At 39.3% G+C, this 23,472-nt stretch overlaps 1 protein-coding gene across 3 annotated transcripts in view; it reads left to right on the plus strand.

Annotated features, from left to right (window-relative positions):
* Positions 1 to 23,472, plus strand: part of si:ch211-1e14.1 (UPF0606 protein KIAA1549) — a 47,161-nt gene that overhangs the window by 12,507 nt on the left and 11,182 nt on the right. For all 3 annotated transcript variants that reach the window (XM_068602880.1, XM_068602879.1, XM_068602881.1), the window contains exons 3-11: positions 259 to 2,436; positions 2,594 to 2,682; positions 13,738 to 13,897; positions 13,999 to 14,129; positions 15,022 to 15,214; positions 15,366 to 15,425; positions 15,521 to 15,666; positions 19,235 to 19,412; positions 20,127 to 20,311. In XM_068602880.1, coding sequence (XP_068458981.1) covers positions 259 to 2,436; positions 2,594 to 2,682; positions 13,738 to 13,897; positions 13,999 to 14,129; positions 15,022 to 15,214; positions 15,366 to 15,425; positions 15,521 to 15,666; positions 19,235 to 19,412; positions 20,127 to 20,311 — 3,320 coding nt within the window. The remainder of the gene's footprint in view (positions 1 to 258; positions 2,437 to 2,593; positions 2,683 to 13,737; positions 13,898 to 13,998; positions 14,130 to 15,021; positions 15,215 to 15,365; positions 15,426 to 15,520; positions 15,667 to 19,234; positions 19,413 to 20,126; positions 20,312 to 23,472) is intronic.

Below are 23,472 nucleotides of genomic sequence, written 5' to 3' on the forward strand. Positions count from 1 at the left end.
AAGAAATGAAGTGTCTTACTGTACTATTTATCACTTTTCATTTCATTGTAGTTCATGTTCAGTTATCCTGCTTTTCTGTTGAACTATTTGGCCACACTGTGTTTGCTAAAAAGATTTAACTTTCAGTAATAATCAACTGTGGGGATGAAAATAAATCCGATTGAATGGATCCAACAGTAGATATATCCCTCATCCCTGTAATTTACTTTGTTTGAAGTCAGTAGTGAATCCTGACGCATTCTCTTTGTTCCTCTGCAGATGATTCTCCGTTGGCCTCCACAAACCACCCCGTGGGATTTCCTGGACATGGTCAAAGATCAACGGGGTTCAACCCATCAGCCTTACCAGCGTCATATTATACTGCCTTTGAGAGTTCAGACTCACCTGGTGCCCTGCCATCCACTTCTCAACCAAACCGTGTTGTTAGGACTGCCGACATCCCACATTTTCAGTGGGGACGTGTTGCTTTTGAAAACTCTAAATCCTTCACAGCAAGTGAAGTCCCTCCAAAAGAACCATATCCTCTGGCCACTCCATCATTAAGCCCCTCCGAACCTATATTGGGTTCTAGTTCACAATTTGAGGCAGCTAAATTCTTCACGGACTGGAAGCTGGCCAGGACAAGGTCGTCCATGCAATCTTTCTCTCTCTCTCCAACTCCTACAAAATCCCAGCTGCAGCCTCAGTCAAATATATCTATGGCATCATTAAGCCCCTCTACTTTTACAAGGTCAACTTCACCTCAACTAGATCCTAATTCTGAGCAGAAACCAATCAACAAGCAGCAGGATCAAACCGAAGCAATCATGACCTCATTTCCTGCTCAGCCTCTTGAGCCCCCTGAACTGTCTTTCAATGACTTTGCGGCAGATACATCTTTTAGTAGAATCCTGGATGTGAACCAGCCGAACCCCAGCAGTGTCCCCTTGAAGGACAACAAACCAACACGTGACATAAACATGCTACCAAACCCAGATGAGATTCTGGCCCCTGGCTACAATGTGCCTTTCATCGCCCCCCACCCGCCATCACCTTCATCTGAACCCTCTGAGGTCCCTCCAGAGGACTTCTACCCTACCAACACCATGGAAGTGGACTGGGGGTCTGGAGACTACTTGGAGACAATGTCCTTCTTGAATGCAGATGGGGAGGACTACTCTCTGGTCACAAAGGTGCCCTCTGACTCGTATGATCTGGAGGACTATACAGAGAGCTATGACACATCCTTCCCTTCCAGAGTAGGCATATCCCCTTCGTCTTTGCAACCTCTTCATGCCTCACGTTCTCCCAGCCTCACCACAACCTACAGCACCATTGTTCCACTGAAATCCATTGATCCTTCCTCTTTGTCTTCTACAATTCATTATACACTGGACCCTACTCCCTCAGCTAACAGTGATGTACCCTACACATCAGACATAGATTGGCTCGATACTTTCACAATTCAACCAACAGATGTTCTCTTACCTGACATGAACAGCTTGGAGTATTACGTCACTCAGTTGACCAAGGAGAACAACGGTTCGGATCCTGGAGTTGAACACAAAGGGGACGTTACTGTGGTATCCATCAGTGCTACAGACATCACACCCACAGGCAGCGTTACAAATTATACCAAATTGACTGAGGATGAGTCCTCCGGTGATCTATCTGGGTTTGAGCCTCAAGATAAACCAACCCCAGTAGTAACAACAGAGGAGAGTCCTCAGCGGGTCAATGCCTCTGAGACTTTTCTGGATCCGTCTAAAGTCCCATCCTACTTCTTTGATCTATCTTCTTCTGTCCAGGTTGTTCAAGTGTCCACCACAGATTGGTCTGCACATACTCTAACTGTTGGCCCGGACAGCACTGTGTTAACAGAAGCTATGCTACCCACTGCCACACCTTTGCTGCCAGATGATGAAATATTGTCCTCCTCTCTGACAGATGTCCATTGGTTTGTTACAGAGACATTCCCATCTAGTACCATACACACCACTCCTGTCTTAACTGCAACAATTGCCTTCTCCCCTGCTCCCACTGAACCTCCTGCCAACACCACAGCTGATATGACAGAATTACCTCCCCAAGACCCTACTTTCACAACTGAACAAACTCTCAATATAACTTTAGATTCAACTGAACCCATGTCTAACATCACTTTGGGCCCTCCGGGTGTGTTGGGTGATCAGGGGGTGACTGAAGATCAAGTAGACATCCCAGTCACAATGACCTTGATCCCAACTAGCAGGGAAGCTAATACAGACTCTGCTGTACCCAAAACCACAGCTGCCACCACTACTTCTCATCAAGCCACAACTAAATCTACTGCTCCCACTGAAGCTTCAAGTAGTGTCAACATCATCTCCACCACCAGCGCAAGGACCACAACAACAGCCCCAATGTTAAGACCGTACTTCTGCAAACTTGACAGGCCTGCTTATTTAGTAAAAATTGGTATGTTTAACATTTATTTATTTTCCAAAAAAAGAACAAATGTCGTCCACACGTACTCCAAATTTTGACGGAAAGCCATAATTTGAAATTAAAATATATGTTTATGAGAGCTATAATGGAATAAGCCATGATAACAAGCTTATGCTTTCTTCTGAAGGTTTTCCTTCCGGGGCCACTGTTGGATATGCCAAATCTCAAGTGAGAGACATACTGAAAGGAGAATTCAACAAGTCTATGGAGCTGCAGGTAAATTTAAGATATTATATTAATTTTAAAGTCATACCAGGCAAGATGGTAGCCTTCTTTCGGCGATTTTAGAAGAATCTTTCAGGTTAACATAGGCACAATTTGATGTAAAAAGATCCTATGTATCTATATAATATAAGAATACTAGAAAATTTCGCAAGAAATTTTGAAAGTGTGGCTACTACTGCCGTAAGACCTCGCAATATATAGCTTTTGTTTCTGACGCCCGTCTCTCCTCCAAAGCACTTCAGTTGGTTTGTGTGTTAAACTGATTGGCTGATATGAAGCACCTGTGTGCTGCCGTCGTCATGGTGACCAAGTGAGCGCCAGCAGACTGATTAGAGGAAGACTGGACTGTGGACTTAAGGAAATAAACTACTGAACGTCCTGAACACACACAAACGTATATGAAATATCATATGACCTTATTAATGATCACAGTGTTGACAACTACACAATATAAAACACACGTAAACGTCTTTGTGTGTGTGTGTCTGTTTGTGTGTCTGTGTCTGTTTGTGTGTGTGTGTGTGTTTGTGTATGTGTTTGTTTGTTTGTGTGTGTGTATGTGTGTCTGTGTGTGTGAGACAAACAGACAGAGAGACAGAAGTCATCTGTGTTGTGTGTGCGTGTGTAAGTGTCTGCGTGTCTGTTAAACTGCACTAACGAGAACACCTGTGGGTCGCTAGATCAAAGGTTGCCATGGTGATGACTTCAAAGGGACTTCCTTACGCTGAGCTTAATAGACCTAAATACTGTGGAACTCCTTTCAAACTATTTTAAAAAAATGGTACTTTAAAAGCCACTATTGCTTCGATATCGCATATTGAGCGTTAGGAAGACCTGATGAACAGATACTGTGACTGGCGAGTCTGTACGATAAAACATGTGTCTGTACGGGCGATTTACAAATCAGGTACGAGCTTCAGGGGAGACGTGGCTTTGGAGGGAGATTTAACATGGCGGCGGATGGAAGAGCGAGGTGGACTTGCTCTCACATTCAGTCCGATTTCAAGACGTCTGAGTCTGTTGGATTCCTATCGACCGCAGTTTACGACAGAAGACAATATTTCCAACGTTTCTATCCAACAATGGTGTATGAAGAGTGAACATTGTGGGAGTAAAGACAAAATACGTTTTATTTTTTTAACAGTTTCTGTCGCTTCTTCTCACTCTGTTAATTGGCGCGCCACCCTCTACGAACGTTTCGTGAAATTTTTTTTATGTTTTTTGCATTTTTCGGGAAAACGTACGGGCGAATCTCTTAGAAAAGTCATAGCTCACGATTCCCGCGCAAACCGCACGTTTCGATGTAATTTTTGCGCATGTGCTGGCAACGCTCTGGGAGGAGTAGTGGTTTGACTATAAGAAGAATAATAATAACTAGAAATTGCATTTCCTGTGGAAAATGCGTTGGAATGCAAAAAGCTGAAGCATAAAGCTGAAATATTTGAAAGAAATTGCTGAATGTAGCTGAAAATAGTGAAATAAAGTTGAATAAAGCTTAAAAAAAGCTTAAAGCTGAATATATATGAAAACAGCTGAATGTATATGAAAATACTGGAATATTTATCAAAACAGGTGAATATATATGAAAATAGTGGAATATATATGAACATGTAAAGAAAACTACCTGATGAAAAGTGTTGAAGCCCAAAAGCATTAAACTGAACTGTTGAAAATCCTTGTTGTTTAAATGTATAATTGGAAAAGGTGAAAGGAAAACTGCATCATCTAAACACTGAACATAGTGAAATATTGTTGAATAAAGCTTAAAAAAGCTTTAAAAAAGCTGAATATATTTGAAAATAACAAAACAACTGAATAAAACACCTGAATATGTATGAAAATAGTGGAATATATATGAACATGTAAAGAAAACTACCTGATGAAAAGTGTTGAAGCCCAAAAGCATTAAACTGAACTGTTGAAAATCCTTGTTGTTTAAATGTATAATTGGAAAAGTTGAAAGGAAAACTGCATCATCTAAATACTGAACATAGTGAAATATTGTTGAATAAAGCTTAAAAAAGCTGAATATACTTGAAAATAACAAAACAGCTGAATAGATATGAAAATAGTGGAATATATATATGAACAGATAGAGAAAGGGAGGGAGGGAGACAGAGAGAGAAGTCCTGTGTGTGTGTGCGTGTGTAAGTGTCTGTGTGTCTGTTGAACTGCCCTCATGTCAGAGGTTGCCATGGTGATGAATTCAAATATCGGCAGTTACAATTACTAACTGCCGATGATTATATGGAGTCAATGCTGGGAAACACCTATCCAAAAATCACCCAAAAAACATACTTAAAAAGCCCCAATTGCTTAGATATCGCATATGAAGCGTTAGGAAGACCTGATGAACAGATACTGTGACTGGCGAGTCTGTACGATAAAACATGTGTCTGTACGGGCGATTTACAAATCAGGTACGAGCTTCAGGGGAGACGTGGCTTTGGAGGGAGATTTAACATTGAAGTGGATGGCAGAGCGAGGTGGACTTGCTCTCACATTCAGTCCGATTACGAGACGTCTGAATGTGTTGGATTCCTATCGACCGCAGTTTATGACAGAAGACAAGATTTCCAACGTTTTGAGCTATAAATTATGCCCAAAGAGTACACGGTACGGAGTTTACGGCAAATTTAAAAAAAAAAAATCTTCAAGATCTGAAGTGGGTCTGCCCTCTAACATGACATCACGTGCTCTGAGCTCCGCAACACACACTCATGCAAAAGAGAGAAAAGGCGGCAAAAAAACATAAAACTAAAACGCTGACAATTATGACAGTCTAAAATATATCAATAAGTGGAGATATTCGGTAACAGCTGAAAGTTTTGGCAACATTTTAAACTTGGAATGGTGTCTCTAGCTGAAAGCATGGCAGAGCCTTAGGCTTTTGGAGTTGAAGAAGTTTAAGCGGATTTTAAAACGTTTTTCCATTGGAAACCATTCATTTTTATTTTCATAAAAAGTTTAATAATTTAAATATTTGAAAAAATATGAAAAATGTAAAAGCGTAGAATAATAGCTGAACGTTTTGTCAACATTTGAAATTTGAAATTGTGTCTCTAGCTGAACGTATGAAGAACCTGTAAACGTTTGAAGTTGAAGATGATTTGAAGATTTCCCCATTGGGTCCCATTTTAAAAAAAATCATAAAAAGTTTAATAATTTAAAAATTTGAAAAGTCTGAAATTTGAAAAGGAAGTTGCACACGTGTGCTTAAGAAGCTGAATATTTGAATAATTGAACTTTTTTCTGTAGCTGAAAATATGAAGGAGTTGAAGAAGTCCAAAATACGTACGGAAGAAATAGAAGAATAACTAGAAATTGCATTTCCTGTGGAAAATGCGTTGGAATGCAAAAAGCTGAAGCATAAAGCTGAAATATTTGAAAGAAATTGCTGAATGTAGCTGAAAAAAGGGAAATATAGTTGAATAAAGCTTAAAAAAACTGAAAAAAAGCTGAATATATTTGAATGTATCAAAACAGCTGACTATATATGAAAATAGTTAAATATAGTTGAATAAAGCTTAAAAAAGCTGTATATATTTAAAAATAACAAAACAGCTGAATTTATATGAAAACAGCTGATTATATATGAAACTAGAAAATTTCGCAAGAAATTTTGAAAGTGTGGCTACTACTGCCGTAAGACGTCGCAATATATAGCTTTTGTTTCTGACGCCCGTCTCTCCTCCAAAGCACTTGAGTTGGTTTGTGTGTTAAACTGATTGGCTGATATGAAGCACCTGTGTGCTGCCGTCGTCATGGTGACCAAGTGAGCGCCAGCAGACTGATTAGAGGCAGACTGGACTGTGGACTTAAGGAAATAAACTACTGAACGTCCTGAACACACGCAAACGTATATGAAATATCATATGACCTTATTAATGATCACAGTGTTGACAACTACACAATATAAAACACACGTAAACGTCTTTGTGCGTGTATGTATGTGTGTCTGTGTATGTGTGTCTGTGTGTGTGAGACAAACAGACAGAGAGACAGAAGTCATCTGTGTTGTGTGTGTGTGTGTATGTGTTTGTTTGTTTGTGTGTGTGTATGTGTTTGTTTGTTTGTGTGTGTGTATGTGTGTCTGTGTGTGTGTGAGACAAACAGACAGAGAGACAGAAGTCATCTGTGTTGTGTGTGCGTGTGTAAGTGTCTGTGTGTCTGTTAAACTGCCCTAACGAGAACACCTGTGGGTCGCTAGAGCAAAGGTTGCCATGGTGATGACTTCAAAGGGACTTCCTTACGCTGAGCTTAATAGACCTAAATACTGTGGAACTCCTTTCAAACTATTTAAAAAAATGGTACTTTAAAAGCCACTATTGCTTCGATATCGCATATTGAGCGTTAGGAAGACCTGATGAACAGATACTGTGACTGGCGAGTCTGTACGATAAAACATGTGTCTGTACGGGCGATTTACAAATCAGGTACGAGCTTCAGGGGAGACGTGGCTTTGGAGGGAGATTTAACATGGCGGCGGATGGAAGAGCGAGGTGGACTTTCTCTCACATTCAGTCCGATTTCAAGACGTCTGAGTCTGTTGGATTCCTATCGACCGCAGTTTATGACAGAAGACAAGATTTCCAACGTTTCTATCCAACAATGGTGTATGAAGAGTGAACATTGTGCGAGTAAAGACAAAATACGTTTTATTTTTTTAGCAGTTTCTGTCGCTTCTTCTCACTCTGTTAATTGGTGCGCCACCCTCTACGAACATTTCGTGAAATTTTTTTGACAGTTTTTGACGTTTTTTGCATTTTTCGGGAAAACGTACGGGCGAATCTCTTAGAAAAGTCATACCTCACGATTCCCGCGCAAACCGCACGTTTCGATGTATTTTTTACGCATGTGCTGGCAACGCTCTGGGAGGAGTAGTGGTTTGACTATAAGAAGAATAATAATAACTAGAAAGAGCATTTCCTGCTGAAAATGCGTTGGAATGCAAAAAGCTGAAGCATAAAGCTGAAATATTTGAAAGAAATTGCTGAATGTAGCTGAAAATAGTGAAATAAAGTTGAATAAAGCTTAAAAAAAGCTTAAAGCTGAATATATATGAAAACAGCTGAATGTATATGAAAATACTGGAATATTTATCAAAACAGGTGAATATATATGAAAATAGTGGAATATATATGAACATGTAAAGAAAACTACCTGATGAAAAGTGTTGAAGCCCAAAAGCATTAAACTGAACTGTTGAAAATCCTTCTTGTTTAAATGTATAATTGGAAAAGTTGAAAGGAAAAGTGCATCATCTAAATACTGAACATAGTGAAATATTGTTGAATAAAGCTTAAAAAAGCTGAATATATTTGAAAATAACAAAACAGCTGAATAGATATGAAAATAGTGGAATATATATATGAACAGATAGAGAAAGGGAGGGAGGGAGACAGAGAGAGAAGTCCTGTGTGTGTGTGCGTGTGTAAGTGTCTGTGTGTCTGTTAAACTGCCCTCATTCCAAGGGTTGCCATAGTGATGAATTCAAACATCGGCAGTTACAATTACTAACTGCCGATGATTATATGGAGTCAATGCTGGGAAACACCTATCCAAAAATCACCCAAAAAACATACTTAAAAAGCCCCAATTGTTTAGATATCGCATATGAAGCGTTAGGAAGACTTGATGAACAGATACTGTGACTGGTGAGTCTGTACGATAAAACATGTGTCTGTACGGGCGATTTACAAATCAGGTACGAGCTTCAGGGGAGACGTGGCTTTGGAGGGAGATTTAACATTGAAGCGGATGGCAGAGCGAGGTGGACTTGCTCTCACATTCAGTCCGATTACGAGACGTCTGAATGTGTTGGATTCCTATCGACCGCAGTTTATGACAGAAGACAAGATTTCCAACGTTTTGAGCTATAAATTATGCCCAAAGAGTACACGGTACGGAGTTTACGGCAAATTTAAAAAAAAAAAATCTTCAAGATCTGACGTGGGTCTGCCCTCTAACATGACATCACGTGCTCTGAGCTCCGCAACACACACTCATGCAAAAGAGAGAAAAGGCGGCAAAAAAACATAAAACTAAAACGCTGACAATTATGACAGTATAAAATATATCAATAAGTGGAGATATACGGTAATAGCTGAAGGTTTTGGCAACATTTTAAACTTGGAATGGTGTCTCTAGCTGAAAGCATGGCAGAGCCTTAGGCTTTTGGAGTTGAAGAAGTTTAAGCGGATTTTAAAACGTTTTTCCATTGGAAACCATTCATTTTTATTTTCATAAAAAGTTTAATAATTTAAATATTTGAAAAAATATGAAAAATGTAAAAGCGTAGAATAATAGCTGAACGTTTTGTCAACATTTGAAATTTGAAATTGTGTCTCTAGCTGAACGTATGAAGAACCTGTAAACGTTTGAAGTTGAAGATGATTTGAAGATTTCCCCATTGGGTCCCATTTTAAAAAAAATCATAAAAAGTTTAATAATTTAAAAATTTGAAAAGTCTGAAATTTGAAAAGGAAGTTGCACACGTGTGCTTAAGAAGCTGAATATTTGAATAATTGAACTTTTTTCTGTAGCTGAAAATATGAAGGAGTTGAAGAAGTCCAAAATACGTACGGAAGAAATAGAAGAATAACTAGAAAATTGCATTTCCTGTGGAAAATGCGTTGGAATGCAAAAAGCTGAAGCATAAAGCTGAAATATTTGAAAGAAATTGCTGAATGTAGCTGAAAATAGTGAAATAAAGTTGAATAAAGCTTAAAAAAAGCTTAAAGCTGAATATATATGAAAACAGCTGAATGTATATGAAAATACTGGAATATTTATCAAAACAGGTGAATATATATGAAAATAGTGGAATATATACGAACATGTAAAGAAAACTACCTGATGAAAAGTGTTGAAGCCCAAAAGCATTAAACTGAACTGTTGAAAATCCTTGTTGTTTAAATGTATAATTGGAAAAGGTGAAAGGAAAACTGCATCATCTAAACACTGAACATAGTGAAATATTGTTGAATAAAGCTTAAAAAAGCTTTAAAAAAGCTGAATATATTTGAAAATAACAAAACAACTGAATAAAACACCTGAATATGTATGAAAATAGTGGAATATATATGAACATGTAAAGAAAACTACCTGATGAAAAGTGTTGAAGCCCAAAAGCATTAAACTGAACTGTTGAAAATCCTTCTTGTTTAAATGTATAATTGGAAAAGTTGAAAGGAAAAGTGCATCATCTAAATACTGAACATAGTGAAATATTGTTGAATAAAGCTTAAAAAAGCTGAATATATTTGAAAATAACAAAACAACTGAATATATATAAAAATAGTGGAATATATATGAACATGTAAAGAAAACTACCTGATGAAAAGTGTTGAAGCCCAAAAGCATTAAACTGAACTGTTGAAAATCCTTCTTGTTTAAATGTATAATTGGAAAAGTTGAAAGGAAAAGTGCATCATCTAAACACTGAACATAGTAAAATATTGTTGAATAAAGCTTAAAAAAGCTGAATATACTTGAAAATAACAAAACAGCTGAATAGATATGAAAATAGTGGAATATATATATGAACAGATAGAGAAAGGGAGGGAGGGAGACAGAGAGAGAAGTCCTGTGTGTGCGTGCGTGTGTAAGTGTCTGTGTGTCTGTTAAACTGCCCTCATGTCAGAGGTTGCCATGGTGATGAATTCAAATATCGGCAGTTACAATTACTAACTGCCGATGATTATATGGAGTCAATGCTGGGAAACACCTATCCAAAAATCACCCAAAAAACATACTTAAAAAGCCCCGATTGCTTAGATATCGCATATGAAGCGTTAGGAAGACTTGATGAACAGATACTGTGACTGGTGAGTCTGTACGATAAAACATGTGTCTGTACGGGCGATTTACAAATCAGGTACGAGCTTCAGGGGAGACGTGGCTTTGGAGGGAGATTTAACATTGAAGCGGATGGCAGAGCGAGGTGGACTTGCTCTCACATTCAGTCCGATTACGAGACGTCTGAATGTGTTGGATTCCTATCGACCGCAGTTTATGACAGAAGACAAGATTTCCAACGTTTTGAGCTATAAATTATGCCCAAAGAGTACACGGTACGGAGTTTACGGCAAATTTAAAAAAAAAAAATCTTCAAGATCTGACGTGGGTCTGCCCTCTAACATGACATCACGTGCTCTGAGCTCCGCAACACACACTCATGCAAAAGAGAGAAAAGGCGGCAAAAAAACATAAAACTAAAACGCTGACAATTATGACAGTATAAAATATATCAATAAGTGGAGATATGCGGTAATAGCTGAAAGTTTTGGCAACATTTTAAACTTGGAATGGTGTCTCTAGCTGAAAGCATGGCAGAGCCTTAGGCTTTTGGAGCTGAAGAAGTTTTAAAACGTTTTTCATTGGAAACCATTCATTTTTATTTTTATAAAAAGTTTAATAATTTAAATATTTGAAAAAATATGAAAAATGTAAAAGCGTAGAATAATAGCTGAACGTTTTGTCAACATTTGAAATTTGAAATTGTGTCTCTAGCTGAACGTATGAAGAACCTGCAAACGTTTGAAGTTGAAGATGATTTGAAGATTTCCCCATTGGGTCCCATTTTAAAAAAAATCATAAAAAGTTTAATAATTTAAAAATTTGAAAAGTCTGAAATTTGAAAAGGAAGTTGCACACGTGTGCTTAAGAAGCTGAATATTTGAATAATTGAACTTTTTTCTGTAGCTGAAAATATGAAGGAGCTGAAGAGGTCCAAAATACGTACGGAAGAAATAGAATAATAATAATAAGTTTTTTAAAGATTCGAAGAACAATAGTTGGAATGCTCGAAGCATTCCAACTAATAATAATAAGTTTTTTAAAGATTCGAAGAACAATAGTTGGAATGCTCGAAGCATTCCAACTAATAAGCCCGCAGGAGAACATGAAGTGTGCTTGCAGCATGGGGTCTATGACCCCATGCGGCTGAAGCCACACTTAAATAGTGGAATATATATATGAACAGATAGAGAAAGGGAGGGAGGGAGACAGAGAGAGAAGTCCTGTGTGTGTGTGCGTGTGTAAGTGTCTGTGTGTCTGTTGAACTGCCCTCATGTCAGAGGTTGCCATGGTGATGAATTCAAATATCGGCAGTTACAATTACTAACTGCCGATGATTATATGGAGTCAATGCTGGGAAACACCTATCCAAAAATCACCCAAAAAACATACTTAAAAAGCCCCGATTGCTTCAATATCGCATATGAAGCGTTAGGAGGACTTGATGAACAGATACTGTGACTGGTGAGTCTGTACGATAAAACATGTGTCTGTACGGGCGATTTACAAATCAGGTACGAGCTTCAGGGGAGACGTGGCTTTGGAGGGAGATTTAACATTGAAGCGGATGGCAGAGCGAGGTGGACTTGCTCTCACATTCAGTCCGATTACGAGACGTCTGAATGTGTTGGATTCCTATCGACCGCAGTTTATGACAGAAGACAAGATTTCCAACGTTTTGAGCTATAAATTATGCCCAAAGAGTACACGGTACGGAGTTTACGGCAAATTTTAAAAAAAAAAATCTTCAAGATCTGACGTGGGTCTGCCCTCTAAGTATGACATCACGTGCACTGAGCTCCGCAACACACACTCATGCAAAAGAGAGAAAAGGCGGCAAAAAAACATAAAACTAAAACGCTGACAATTATGACAGTCTAAAATATATCAATAAGTGGAGATATGCGGTAATAGCTGAAAGTTTTGGCAACATTTTAAACTTGGAATGGTGTCTCTAGCTGAAAGCATGGCAGAGCCTTAGGCTTTTGGAGCTGAAGAAGTTTTAAAACGTTTTTCATTGGAAACCATTCATTTTTATTTTTATAAAAAGTTTAATGATTTAAATATTTGAAAAAATATGAAAAATGTAAAAGCGTAGAATAATAGTTGAACGTTTTGTCAACATTTGAAATTTGAAATTGTGTCTCTAGCTGAACGTATGAAGAACCTGCAAACGTTTGAAGTTGAAGATGATTTGAAGATTTCCCCATTGGGTCCCATTTTAAAAAAAATCATAAAAAGTTTAATAATTAAAAAATTTGAAAAGTCTGAAATTGGAAAAGGAAGTTGCACACGTGTGCTTAAGAAGCTGAATATTTGAATAATTGAACTTTTTTCTGTAGCTGAAAATATGAAGGAGCTGAAGAGGTCCAAAATACGTACGGAAGAAATAGAATAATAATAAGTTTTTTAAAGATTCGAAGAACAATAGTTGGAATGCTCGAAGCATTCCAACTAATAATAATAAGTTTTTTAAAGATTCGAAGAACAATAGTTGGAATGCTCGAAGCATTCCAACTAATAATAAGCCCGCAGGAGAACATGAAGTGTGCTTCCAGCATGGGGTCTCTGACCCCATGCGGCTGAAGCCACACTTAATAAAATGATTCTGAGGTGGATGGTCGTGTAAAGGTCCCCACATACAATATGTGTGTATGTTGTTTTCTTATATGTAACTTGTGTGAATATGTATGTATTGTATTTGGTTTGAGTCTGTGTGTGTGTATGTGTGTGTGTGTGTGTGTGTGTGTGTGTGTGTGTGTGTGTGTGTGTGTGTGTGTGTGAGTGTGTGTGTGTGTGTGTGTGTGTGTGTGTGTGTGTGTGTGTGTGTGTGTGTGTGTGTGTGTGTGTGTGTGTGTGTGTGTACTGAATTAACAACCACAGCAAATAATAACACATTCCCACATCAAGTACATCTTGGTTTTACCATCTGTTCAAGTCTGCATCAGGAGCAGATTTTTTACTCTGGCAGAGCAAATCCAGTCCGGTGGAGTCCACCATGTCCAAGACCGGGTTCCATATCTTGACAAATCCCTTGACATTGTCATGGAGGGTGTGGGTCTTCCTGAGTATTTTATCAGCGGTTCTGTAATAAACAAACCGCAGGAGTAGTCACATCAAGATCCACAAGACCACGATGACCTTCAAAAACACCAGTTGTTTATTTAACACAAGTAATTTAACTGTGAGTGAATGACTACATCGAGGGATTTGACTATGTCATATATTCTTGCTTTGGCTCTGAAGGTTGTGGACCCCCCACCAAAGTTTGTCTTTCGTGTGGTGTCTGGTCCAGTCGTGTACACAGCCATATCTGTCATCAATGCTCTGCGAAGGTCAGGACGCCGATTCTTGTCTGTGTCTCCCAACTGGACAACACCAGACAGAAAATATCAAGTCCATACAGGTAAATGACCTTTCAACAAGCTGTCAAGATTTTTTCTTGTCTGTGATAACCTTCAGTTGTTAAACCTGATCTAAAACTCCCCATGGCTTCATCCCGTGCAGTGCTGCAGTTTGTTCCCAGCGACATTGATGTGCGGTTCTGCAACTTCAGTGAGAGCATCGAGAAAGGTTTGACCATGGCCTTTGCAGAAGTGCGTCGGCGCTCAAAGGAGTCAACCAACTTCACAGTGCATGTGAGTGGGACCAGAAAGCAGGGAAGCTTGATTAGCCTCGCTCATGCATTTTACTGAGATGTTTTCATTAGGATGTGTTTGGTTGTGACTTTCCACCTCAATGGTGGATGACCCAGTGACCATGCTATTAACCCTCTGAATAATATCCCTTGTCCGCCACAGCTACTTAACTCCAGTGGGAGCTGTAGATTTACTAAACATATTGTTTTCAGTCTGTCTGAAAGAGGATTTTCAAAGTTTTTTCATGCTTTACATGCAAGATTTGCTTATTTGCTGATTGAGCTGACCCCAGACCGCCTCCAGTCACTTCACCAGTAGATCGCTGCTATTTCTTTGCCAGCTATATCCACATTCTTTCAGGTCACTGCACTGATGTTATGACTATAGACACATTAAAACTCAGCTTTTTCTTTACTCTGACTGTCCACACTAATCATCCTTCCAATCTCATTTTCCATCTTACCATCACTGATAAACAAGACGCTAGAATAATTCACTTGGATCGTACTTGAGTATTAAAGAAGATTACTGTTTGTTAATAAAGAGCTTATTTAGCTCTGCGGTTAGTTGCTTTCGGTCGAGTTTTTGTAATCCTATTACACTGATGCCTGTATTATCGTAAAGTATTAAATCAAGCCCTTTTTTGCAGCGTGGAAACGTTTTATGGACAACTAGCATACTGTGCCCTGGGCCACAATGCCCAATTTTGTGTTCTACTTTCTATTCACTGAAACCTGTGGTTTTCCAATTGAGAACATCCTTTAACTCTTACAGAGGGAAAAACAAGCTTTTCCAGTAACAAAATCATCATCAGATTGGAAACTGTTTCGTACTTTCTGTTGCGTTATCGTCTGGCCACTGAACAGTACATGTCTGTCTAATTGTTTTTTAGATTGTAAACATCACCATGGCTGCTCCTAAATACCAGGAACAAAGGCTGGTGAGACAACCAGTGGACTTGACCTTCACAGTGCACGGTTCAAGGGGTTATCTGGTGGGGTCGGAGGTCAGCAATGCTCTGATGAAGCTCACAATGGTGGAATTCAGCTATTACATGGGCTTTCCTGTACTGCAGATTGCTGAGCGTGAGTAACACATAGTTGCCTCTCTTTATTTGAACTATTTTGATTTTCACGTATGTCACCTTTACTCTACTTTAGCTGGTGCTTTATGATTGTTTTGTGATTCTGATCAACAACACTTAACTTAGGTGAAACCTTACACTTTTTCTACCAGCTTTCCATTATCCAGAATTGAACACCAGCCAGTTGCTTCGCTCCTCCTGGGTTAGAACAGGTACCTGTTTCAGTTCATGGCGTGGTGAAAACATGCTACAGCTTCTTAAAGTTGATATAAATTGTGCTGAGTTTTTCTGGTGTCTGCGTACACAGTGCTCCTGGGTGTGCTGGACCAGAAAGTGGGTGAGAGGACCTTCCAAGCCAACATGGAGCGCCGGGTTGCCATATTGCTCGGGGAGGCAACAGGATTAATCAGACGTGTTAGGAGAGCTACCCTTATAGGCAACAGCAGTGTTCAGGTACTGAATCTATTTATGAATGTATTCAATAATGTACTCACTGGTTATTTACAGCTGCATAGCCTTTGGAGAAAGTATGCTATATGTATGTAATGCATACAGAAAAATGTATGACGTCTCACAAGAAATTAGAAACAAGTGTGGAGTAATTTCATGTCAGGTGTTTTTTTTGTGCGGGTGGGGGGAGGCAACCAGAGTACATCACTTCACAAAATATAAAGTATAGTTATTAGTTGCTGAAATCAAGTTACAGGCATACTTTTTACTTGTTTATCATAAATAAAAATGTGAAAACTCAACATTAGACTGTTACGATGATGATAGTGTCGTTCCTCTGGAAAGTATACAAAATAAAGCTGAGTTTAATTTCTTGTTTATTACCCAACAAACCTTTTAAAACTCTTTAACAGGAAGTTTGTTAAAGGATTACCTACTAAATCTTGAAAAAGCTTCCTTCCTTGAGCTTTTTATATTATGATTCCCAGAGGAAAGCTCTCTCCAACCACCTTGTCTTGAGTACTGAGAGCTCATTATGTGAGCGCTGCAGTGTTTGTAACCACTGAAAGCCCTACTGCTTTACTAATCAGGCACTTGCTTTTGTGGGTTTGCCCCGCACCTGCTCATCTCTGAGGGGACAGGATGGTGCTCTGTCTCCATGGCAACAGCATCCTATTCAGCCCAGGGGCAAGCCACTCAAAGACCACAACCTCATGAGTCCTTGTTCCTTTTTTTCTTCCTCATTTCTCTAGTCCTGCTACTTGATGTCTCCTGTAAGCCACAGACCTACTAAGAGCGGATCAATTATTCATTTTTTTTCTTCTGTGTCTGCATCCTGCAGTTGGGATGATGAAGAGTGTGCTTCTTTATGTTGAGAGGTTCGACATTACAGAGGGAGAGATACAGAGACATAAATGGGGAAAATATTTAGAAATCAGATGACTTGTTATGGGAGACGAGAGATGTATATTTTGAACTGACCTCATAAAGTCTGAGCACATACTTTATGGTGTTCTTTTAAGAGCGGGGCCGTCAGAGTGATACGTATCATTTTTTGGCTGAACAGCAGCCTCACTCTTTCTGACCTTTCTGCCTCCATTGTTGTCTCATCTAACCCACAGTGCAATTTAGAAAAACAGATGACCATATTGGTGGCAAAACATGCCTCTGTCTTGTCTCTGTGCTATATAAGATACAGTCTTTAATTTTAGACTTTGGCATCCCTTCTATCTTTCAAATATGAATACGTTATACATCGAAGCCTTGCGTGTTTTTGGTCTTTGTTGCCTTTTTTTCTCATTTCAAAGACACTTATCTTTGAGTGTCTGTTGAATATAATGAGAGTGAGGTGACTCAGACTGAGCATCTAAACTTCAGAAGAATCCTTTATCTCGCTCTCTTGCACACACAACAACACATAGACACGCACACACAACTACACACACACACACACACACACACACACACACATACAACCACACATAGACACTTAGACACTATCTCAAACAGATGTCTAAGACAGAATTTGACAGAAGCAGTGTGATGTTGTCACCTTTGAGAATATGTTATGAGTCTGCCTAGACAGATATAAGAGGAGGTTGAATTGAGGTCGTGCAATAACACACACACTCACCCAGCCGTCTTTCCACTCTAATAACCATGCATGGACTGGATTAGACCCTGGACAAGAGAGCCTGCCCCGCCGTTTTTCTGTGTCAGCCCAGGCATGACCTGCGCTTTACACTTTCCAGTAATGCAGACAGCAGACTGTGCTGCGCCTCAGGGCCCCCGGAGGGAGACCGCACACACACAGACATATTAGACAACATGGGAAAAATATTTAAACAATGAATACACTAATGGGGCTACAGAACACAAGCCGGTATATATCATGAGTGTGCTATTTCTTTGTGTGTGTGTGTGTGTGTGTGTGTGTGTGTGTGTGTGTGTGTGTGTGTGTGTGTGTGTGTGTGTGTGTGTGTAAAGACGATGGACAAAATCATGGAAACACCTCCTGTAAAATGCCTTGCAGCAAATGTAATGACAGCTACACAGGCAAGTTAAGTTAAAGGGGTCTACGATACATAATACATACATACATACATACATACATACATACATACATACATACATACATACATACATACATACATACATACATACACAAATGCCTCTATTATAATAACAATATTTAACATGTTATTTCTGTGCTTAAAGACAAAGTACTTAAATTTCAATTCCATTTATTTTGTATAGTCCAAAATCTGAAAAAATTGCATCAGAGGGCTTTACAATCTGTACATATACGACATCCTCTAGGACCTCACATCGAGGAAAAAACGCTCCCAAAAATAACCCTTCAAGAGGGAGAAAAGGGGAAGAAATCTTCAGGAGAGCAACAGCGAAGGTCATGTGTACAGAATAAACGACATAACAGTTACAACAGATTCAATGTATATGACAGAAATTATTCATATAATGAGAGTAGTAAGCATGATGAAGAAATTACAACTACCAAAATATTAACAGCAGTGGATATAGTAGAATAATAATTATATGCCAAACAGACAGATTTAGAGATAATCTTCAAAAATGTAGTATCTCTTGGATGTTTTATCGGGCTTATATAAAACGTTTTAAAGTAGTTTGTGCCTGAATTTTGGTTTCTGTAGTCACAAAAATTCCAAAAGTGATTAAGGTCACAGGATGCCATAGAAAATGAAGCACCACACTCTGCATTAAAAAGTCATCTTTTTTGTTAAAATGGCAACATTTCGCTCATTAGGGCCTTCATCAGAATATAAATTTTTAATGTTGAGAGTGCAGTGCATCATCTTCGATGAATCCATGGTTAATTTTTGGAACCACATTTTCGAGTTGACACTCAAAAGCGTAATTGTTTAAAACCACAAACAAAGAGGTTTTCAAGCTTGTGTTTCTGAGAAATGTGAATAAGTAGTGAGGTTTATTGGCTGACTTTTTCCTCCATCTGGACATGTTAATGTTTGGAAAAAGAGGTACCATCCCTTCCGACTGTCTAAAAGAGTTGTTGACTCTATCGGCAGCCATCTTCTGGGCCTGGTGATTGCTCTGTGTAATTGTAAGAGAGCCAGCAGGCATATGGGGCTGTTGTATCCTTTCCACATACAAGACAATGCAAACAAAAAAAAATAAATGATTTTTTTTTCCTCATGAATTGAACATACTAGAGCTCCTGAACACATTCATTTTTTTACTCATCAATTGTCAGATTAAAGCCTCCTGAACAAATGGCTCACTTTTATCACGAAATGTGCTAATAATAATAACAATCAATGATAATGATGATTTTATTTGTTAAGTGTTTTAAAAAGTCACTTTACATGATAAAAACAGCAACAGAAACAACAGCTCAGGACTTGAAGAACAGTATTCAGAGATGGATTAAAGTTGCTCTGTTTACGAAGGTTGGCTTTGCATCTTAATAGGTACTGGATATTTATTTTATAAATGTCCATGTGTTTAAAGGTATTTTTGCATCAGCTTAAACAATGGTTGGACTAATGACACTGGGCTTTTCCCCCACTCCCAGGTTGTAAGTGCGAGCCGGCTGGAGGGTGCCGACCATCCCTTGGAGATAGTGTATTTTGTGGAGAGTCCGAGTGGTCAGAGGACGCCCGCAGCTCAAGCAGCCAACCTCCTCAACAGCCTGGACGTTCAAAGGGCTGCCATCGTCTTGGGATATCGTGTCCAGGGCATTTTGGCACAGCGTGAGTACCACTTGCATATTAGATAACTGACATTCAAGGGCAGCAGAGTGACGTAGTGATTAACAAGATGTCCTTCGACATAGACAAACTACATTTGCAAAACAATCCCTGCACTGCAGATGTATTTAAGTGAATTGAACTTGGCAAAGACACTATGTAGGGTCTAGTGGCACCGAACTGAGTTGAGCTGAATAGATGTTGGAATGAAGGGATGGAAAGAGAAAGGACTGGATTGTTCACAAGCTCCTAATCAGTAATAAAAAAAAGAATACAATCTAGCTGCTGGCTCCATGTGTTCCTTTGTATGTTTATAGTAACATTTGAGCTAATTAACTAACCTCCCTTTGTACACGCTGTACCACAAGCCTGTCTTCCTCATTAAGAATCTAAACAAGGGATGAGTGCCTAAAGAAAGCCCCTCAAGGGAGTTGTCTCTGTGTGCTGACTGTGTTTTCTTACGCTACTTTCCCTGGGGATGCAATGAGTGTTAATTAAAACTAATGAAGGTCTGTATTAAAGATTACAGCACTGAGAGAAGAGCCAATATACTGCATGTTTAGCTTTGTATTCTCAGGATGTTTGTGTGCGGGCTTTAAGGCAACACAGGGATAAGCTTGAAATATTGAACCACATACACAAATAAAGTTCTTATGGTGCATATTCGTGTTTGAAGACCAAACTAAAAACAAAAGCCTCCATCCACTTTGTCCATAGCCGTAGAGAAGATGGCGTCATCACCCTCTGACGCCGAGAACACCAACACATGGATCGTCATCGGGGTAGTGATTCCCCTCCTCGTTGTCATCGTCATCATTTCCATCCTGTACTGGAAACTGTGTCGAACGGACAAGCTGGAGTTCCAGCCCGACGCCATGACTTCCATCCAGCAGAGACAGAAGGTAAAGTCGGATCAGTGCTGCGCAGCATCTGTCGTCACGTCTCGTTCGTTGTGTTTGGGGTTTTAAAGTCTTTCAAGATGTGCAATTCATTCTTTTTACGACATATTAGAAATATTTAAGTTGACAGAAATTTGCACAACAGTCACCTATGAAATTTACTGGCTGCGTATGAACAGCTGATGTACGTATTAGTGGTGTTACATTGGGTTGGAGTGATGCCCTGGTCATGCTGATTCTGAGCGAGCTTACTCGTAAATATCACAAAAAGTGACAGCAGTTCCGTGTACATTTTGGATATAAATATATAAGATGAAAGTATATTACTTCTTTACCTACAGAAACATTGCAGTACAGGTGGTTGATAAACACATATTTATTAACACACTATTCGGTTGAGTTCTGTTAATGGACAAAACACTACTGAGTTCTGCATAGAAAGGTTCAACGAGTCGATGTGGGAAGCCAGAAAGACCAGACCACTTTTAAATTCAAATGAACTTCAGATTAATTAGGTGTATCAGTCATTGTCATGAATGTGCTGTAGGACTGTGCAGAATCTGGACGTCATCATTTCTCCTTTTAGATTAGTAAAACTTTTATGAGAGAGACTTATTAGAGGAAATGAGCCGGAATAGAAGTCATGATGCTACTGGTGCATTTAATGGACTTTGGCTGCTCTTTTATTTTATTCAAATCTTTTTTGATGTTTTCTTCACTTAAAGCGCCAACAACCCTGGCCTTCAGTTGTCCCATTTTAATTTCAGTTTTGTTCAGTCTGCCTTCACTGGAAATATAAATAATGCTATTTGGCTGCTCAGAGGCTGTTTCCTGTCTTAATATTGCCTCTTTTGTATTTAAAGTACACGTTCCTTTTGCCCTGAAGAAGAATCAAAAACCAAGAAAGGGTTATGTGACACTGAATAACGCTCTTGTGTGCATCCAACATCTAATTAATTGTGATACTTGAAAGCAATGCCAATGCCGAAAGAAGCCCAAAGCTTTAAAAGCCAAAATGTGACGGAGTGTTTTAAGTTTCTAAGTGGTGGTACAGTTTAAAAGTGGCTTTTATTTTTGATAGTTACATTAATGTGAAGGAGACATGAAGGACTAATGCACCCACCACCAGCAATACCAGAGAGCCTTGTACTCTCTGAGGCACAGCAGTAACTGGATCTCAGTCTCAGCTGCCACTTTGCAGTCAGGTCCAACTGACTCTTTCATCACTAAATCAGATGTCGTGGACTAAAATAGACTTTTTTTCTGTTGTGGAGGTTTATTATTGTATTTCTCAGCTTCCCGATCGTTCTGTGTGTGTCTGGCTTCCTTTTCCCTCCACTAACATGTTTTATATCGAGTTGAGCTGTGAACTTAACTCTCCAGACTGAGCGAACGCAACGGATCTAAAGTGCCGAAGTAACTATCACTTAGCCTGCCCGCTCTGCTTAACACAATCATCTGTCACTCAACATCATTCCCCCTCTCTCAGTCTACTACCTCCTTCGGAGAATCACGGACCTCTCTTCAGCAGACTCTCCCTCCTACGAAAAAGGAAATAGATTTTAGTGATGAGGAAGAAGGGGAGTATGAGGAAGAAGAAGAGGAGTATGAAGAAGAGGAGGAGGAGGAGGTTAAAAGAGGGAAGGTACATAGCAGTGTCTGGTGGTTTCTAGAAGATGTAAAAGGGACCTAGTTTATGTGTGTTTGTTTGTAGTTTCAATCTTGCACAGTTATATGAAGAACAACACAGTAATCAATAGTTCATAGTCTTGGTTTTACATTTTGGATGTCAGACACAGTAAATAGCATCACTAGAAATATGTATGCTATCCACCATTGCTTCTGCTTAGACACCAGTAGCTCTTCCCAAGATCAAACGGACAATGAGCAGTGAGGAGGAAGAAGAGGAGGAGGAGGAGGAGGAGGAAGAAGAAGAAGAAGAAGAAGTGGAGGAGGAGGAAGAAGAAGACGAAGATGAGGATAAAGAGGAATTTAAAAAGAAAGGAGTTAATCAAGAAGAACAAAAAAGACAAGAGAGCAAATCAATAATAATGAAAACAAGGGAGCCGAAGAAGGAAGACAAAATGAAAGTGTTACCGAAAGGGAGGAGAACCAAAGACGAGGTATATTGTTCAGTAGTCATAGATAGTCTTGTTTGCACTAATAGACATTAGGATCCTGCTTTACCCGGTTATGATCTCCAGACCACAGAATATCCAGTATTACAGATTACGGTGGATTTCGCTGTGATTTTGGTAATGGTGTCTTTATAGTCTATAGATCCTGATGAGAATACCAGATCACTGTGTTGTGAAATTGTAGATTAATAGACATGGTTTTACATGTATTGTCTGTTTGTTCTGAGTGATTCCCTAATTTACCATCAGACCAGACTGAGTATTAGTTAGTGAGTCGATGGGGGATGTCACTAGCTGTGTTTTTTCTCATTCAGTATTTGTGTTAATTCGAATGAAACAGCTTTTACTCTATCATGCTAACCCTTTCAAATAATGGCCTGTTTATATGCTGCAGAGAGCAGCACACACAAACATATTCTCTCTCTCTCCTTCTCTCTCTCTCTCTCTCTCTCTCTCTCTCTCTCTCTCTCTCTCTCTCTCTCACTCTCTCTCTCTCTCTCTCTCTCTCTCTATCTCTCTCTCTCTCTCTCTTTCCAGATTAGCAGTTTCATACTGGCGAGAATCACACTAGATTAGCAGTTTAATACCAACAAGCCTCTTTAAGCCAGACGTTTTGCATGAATAAAGTCAGTGAGTGTACGTAGAATTACCAGCAGCGTGTCATGTCACGCTTCTCTGCATGTTGGGGCAGACGCTCAGAGTTTCAAAAACTGCAAGCACACAAACTGAGATCTGACATCCTCTGTTCACTCTTTTGCTGTTGGAAAGTCTCGAGGGTTTTAGACTCAAACAATCTCACTGCTTCCATCTTCAGCCTCTGTCCCCCACCACCTCAAAGGAAAGCAAGCAGCTCAGTGTTTCCCCCACATCACTCCCTCTCCCTCTTTTCATATTCGTTCTTTTTACTAATTAATGCCTGTCTGAGTCTCCCTCCTGGATATCCATTCATCAGTCATTCAGTCTAATTCTGTCTTATGGAAGTAGGGCTGGGTGACACAATTCCTTTCTGACCAACACATTTAATAC

This window comes from Clinocottus analis, unplaced genomic scaffold, assembly GCF_023055335.1.
Source record: "Clinocottus analis isolate CAN_PGR_092001 unplaced genomic scaffold, fCliAna1.0.p SCAF_6, whole genome shotgun sequence".
In the NCBI taxonomy this organism is placed as follows: domain Eukaryota; kingdom Metazoa; phylum Chordata; class Actinopteri; order Perciformes; family Cottidae; genus Clinocottus; species Clinocottus analis.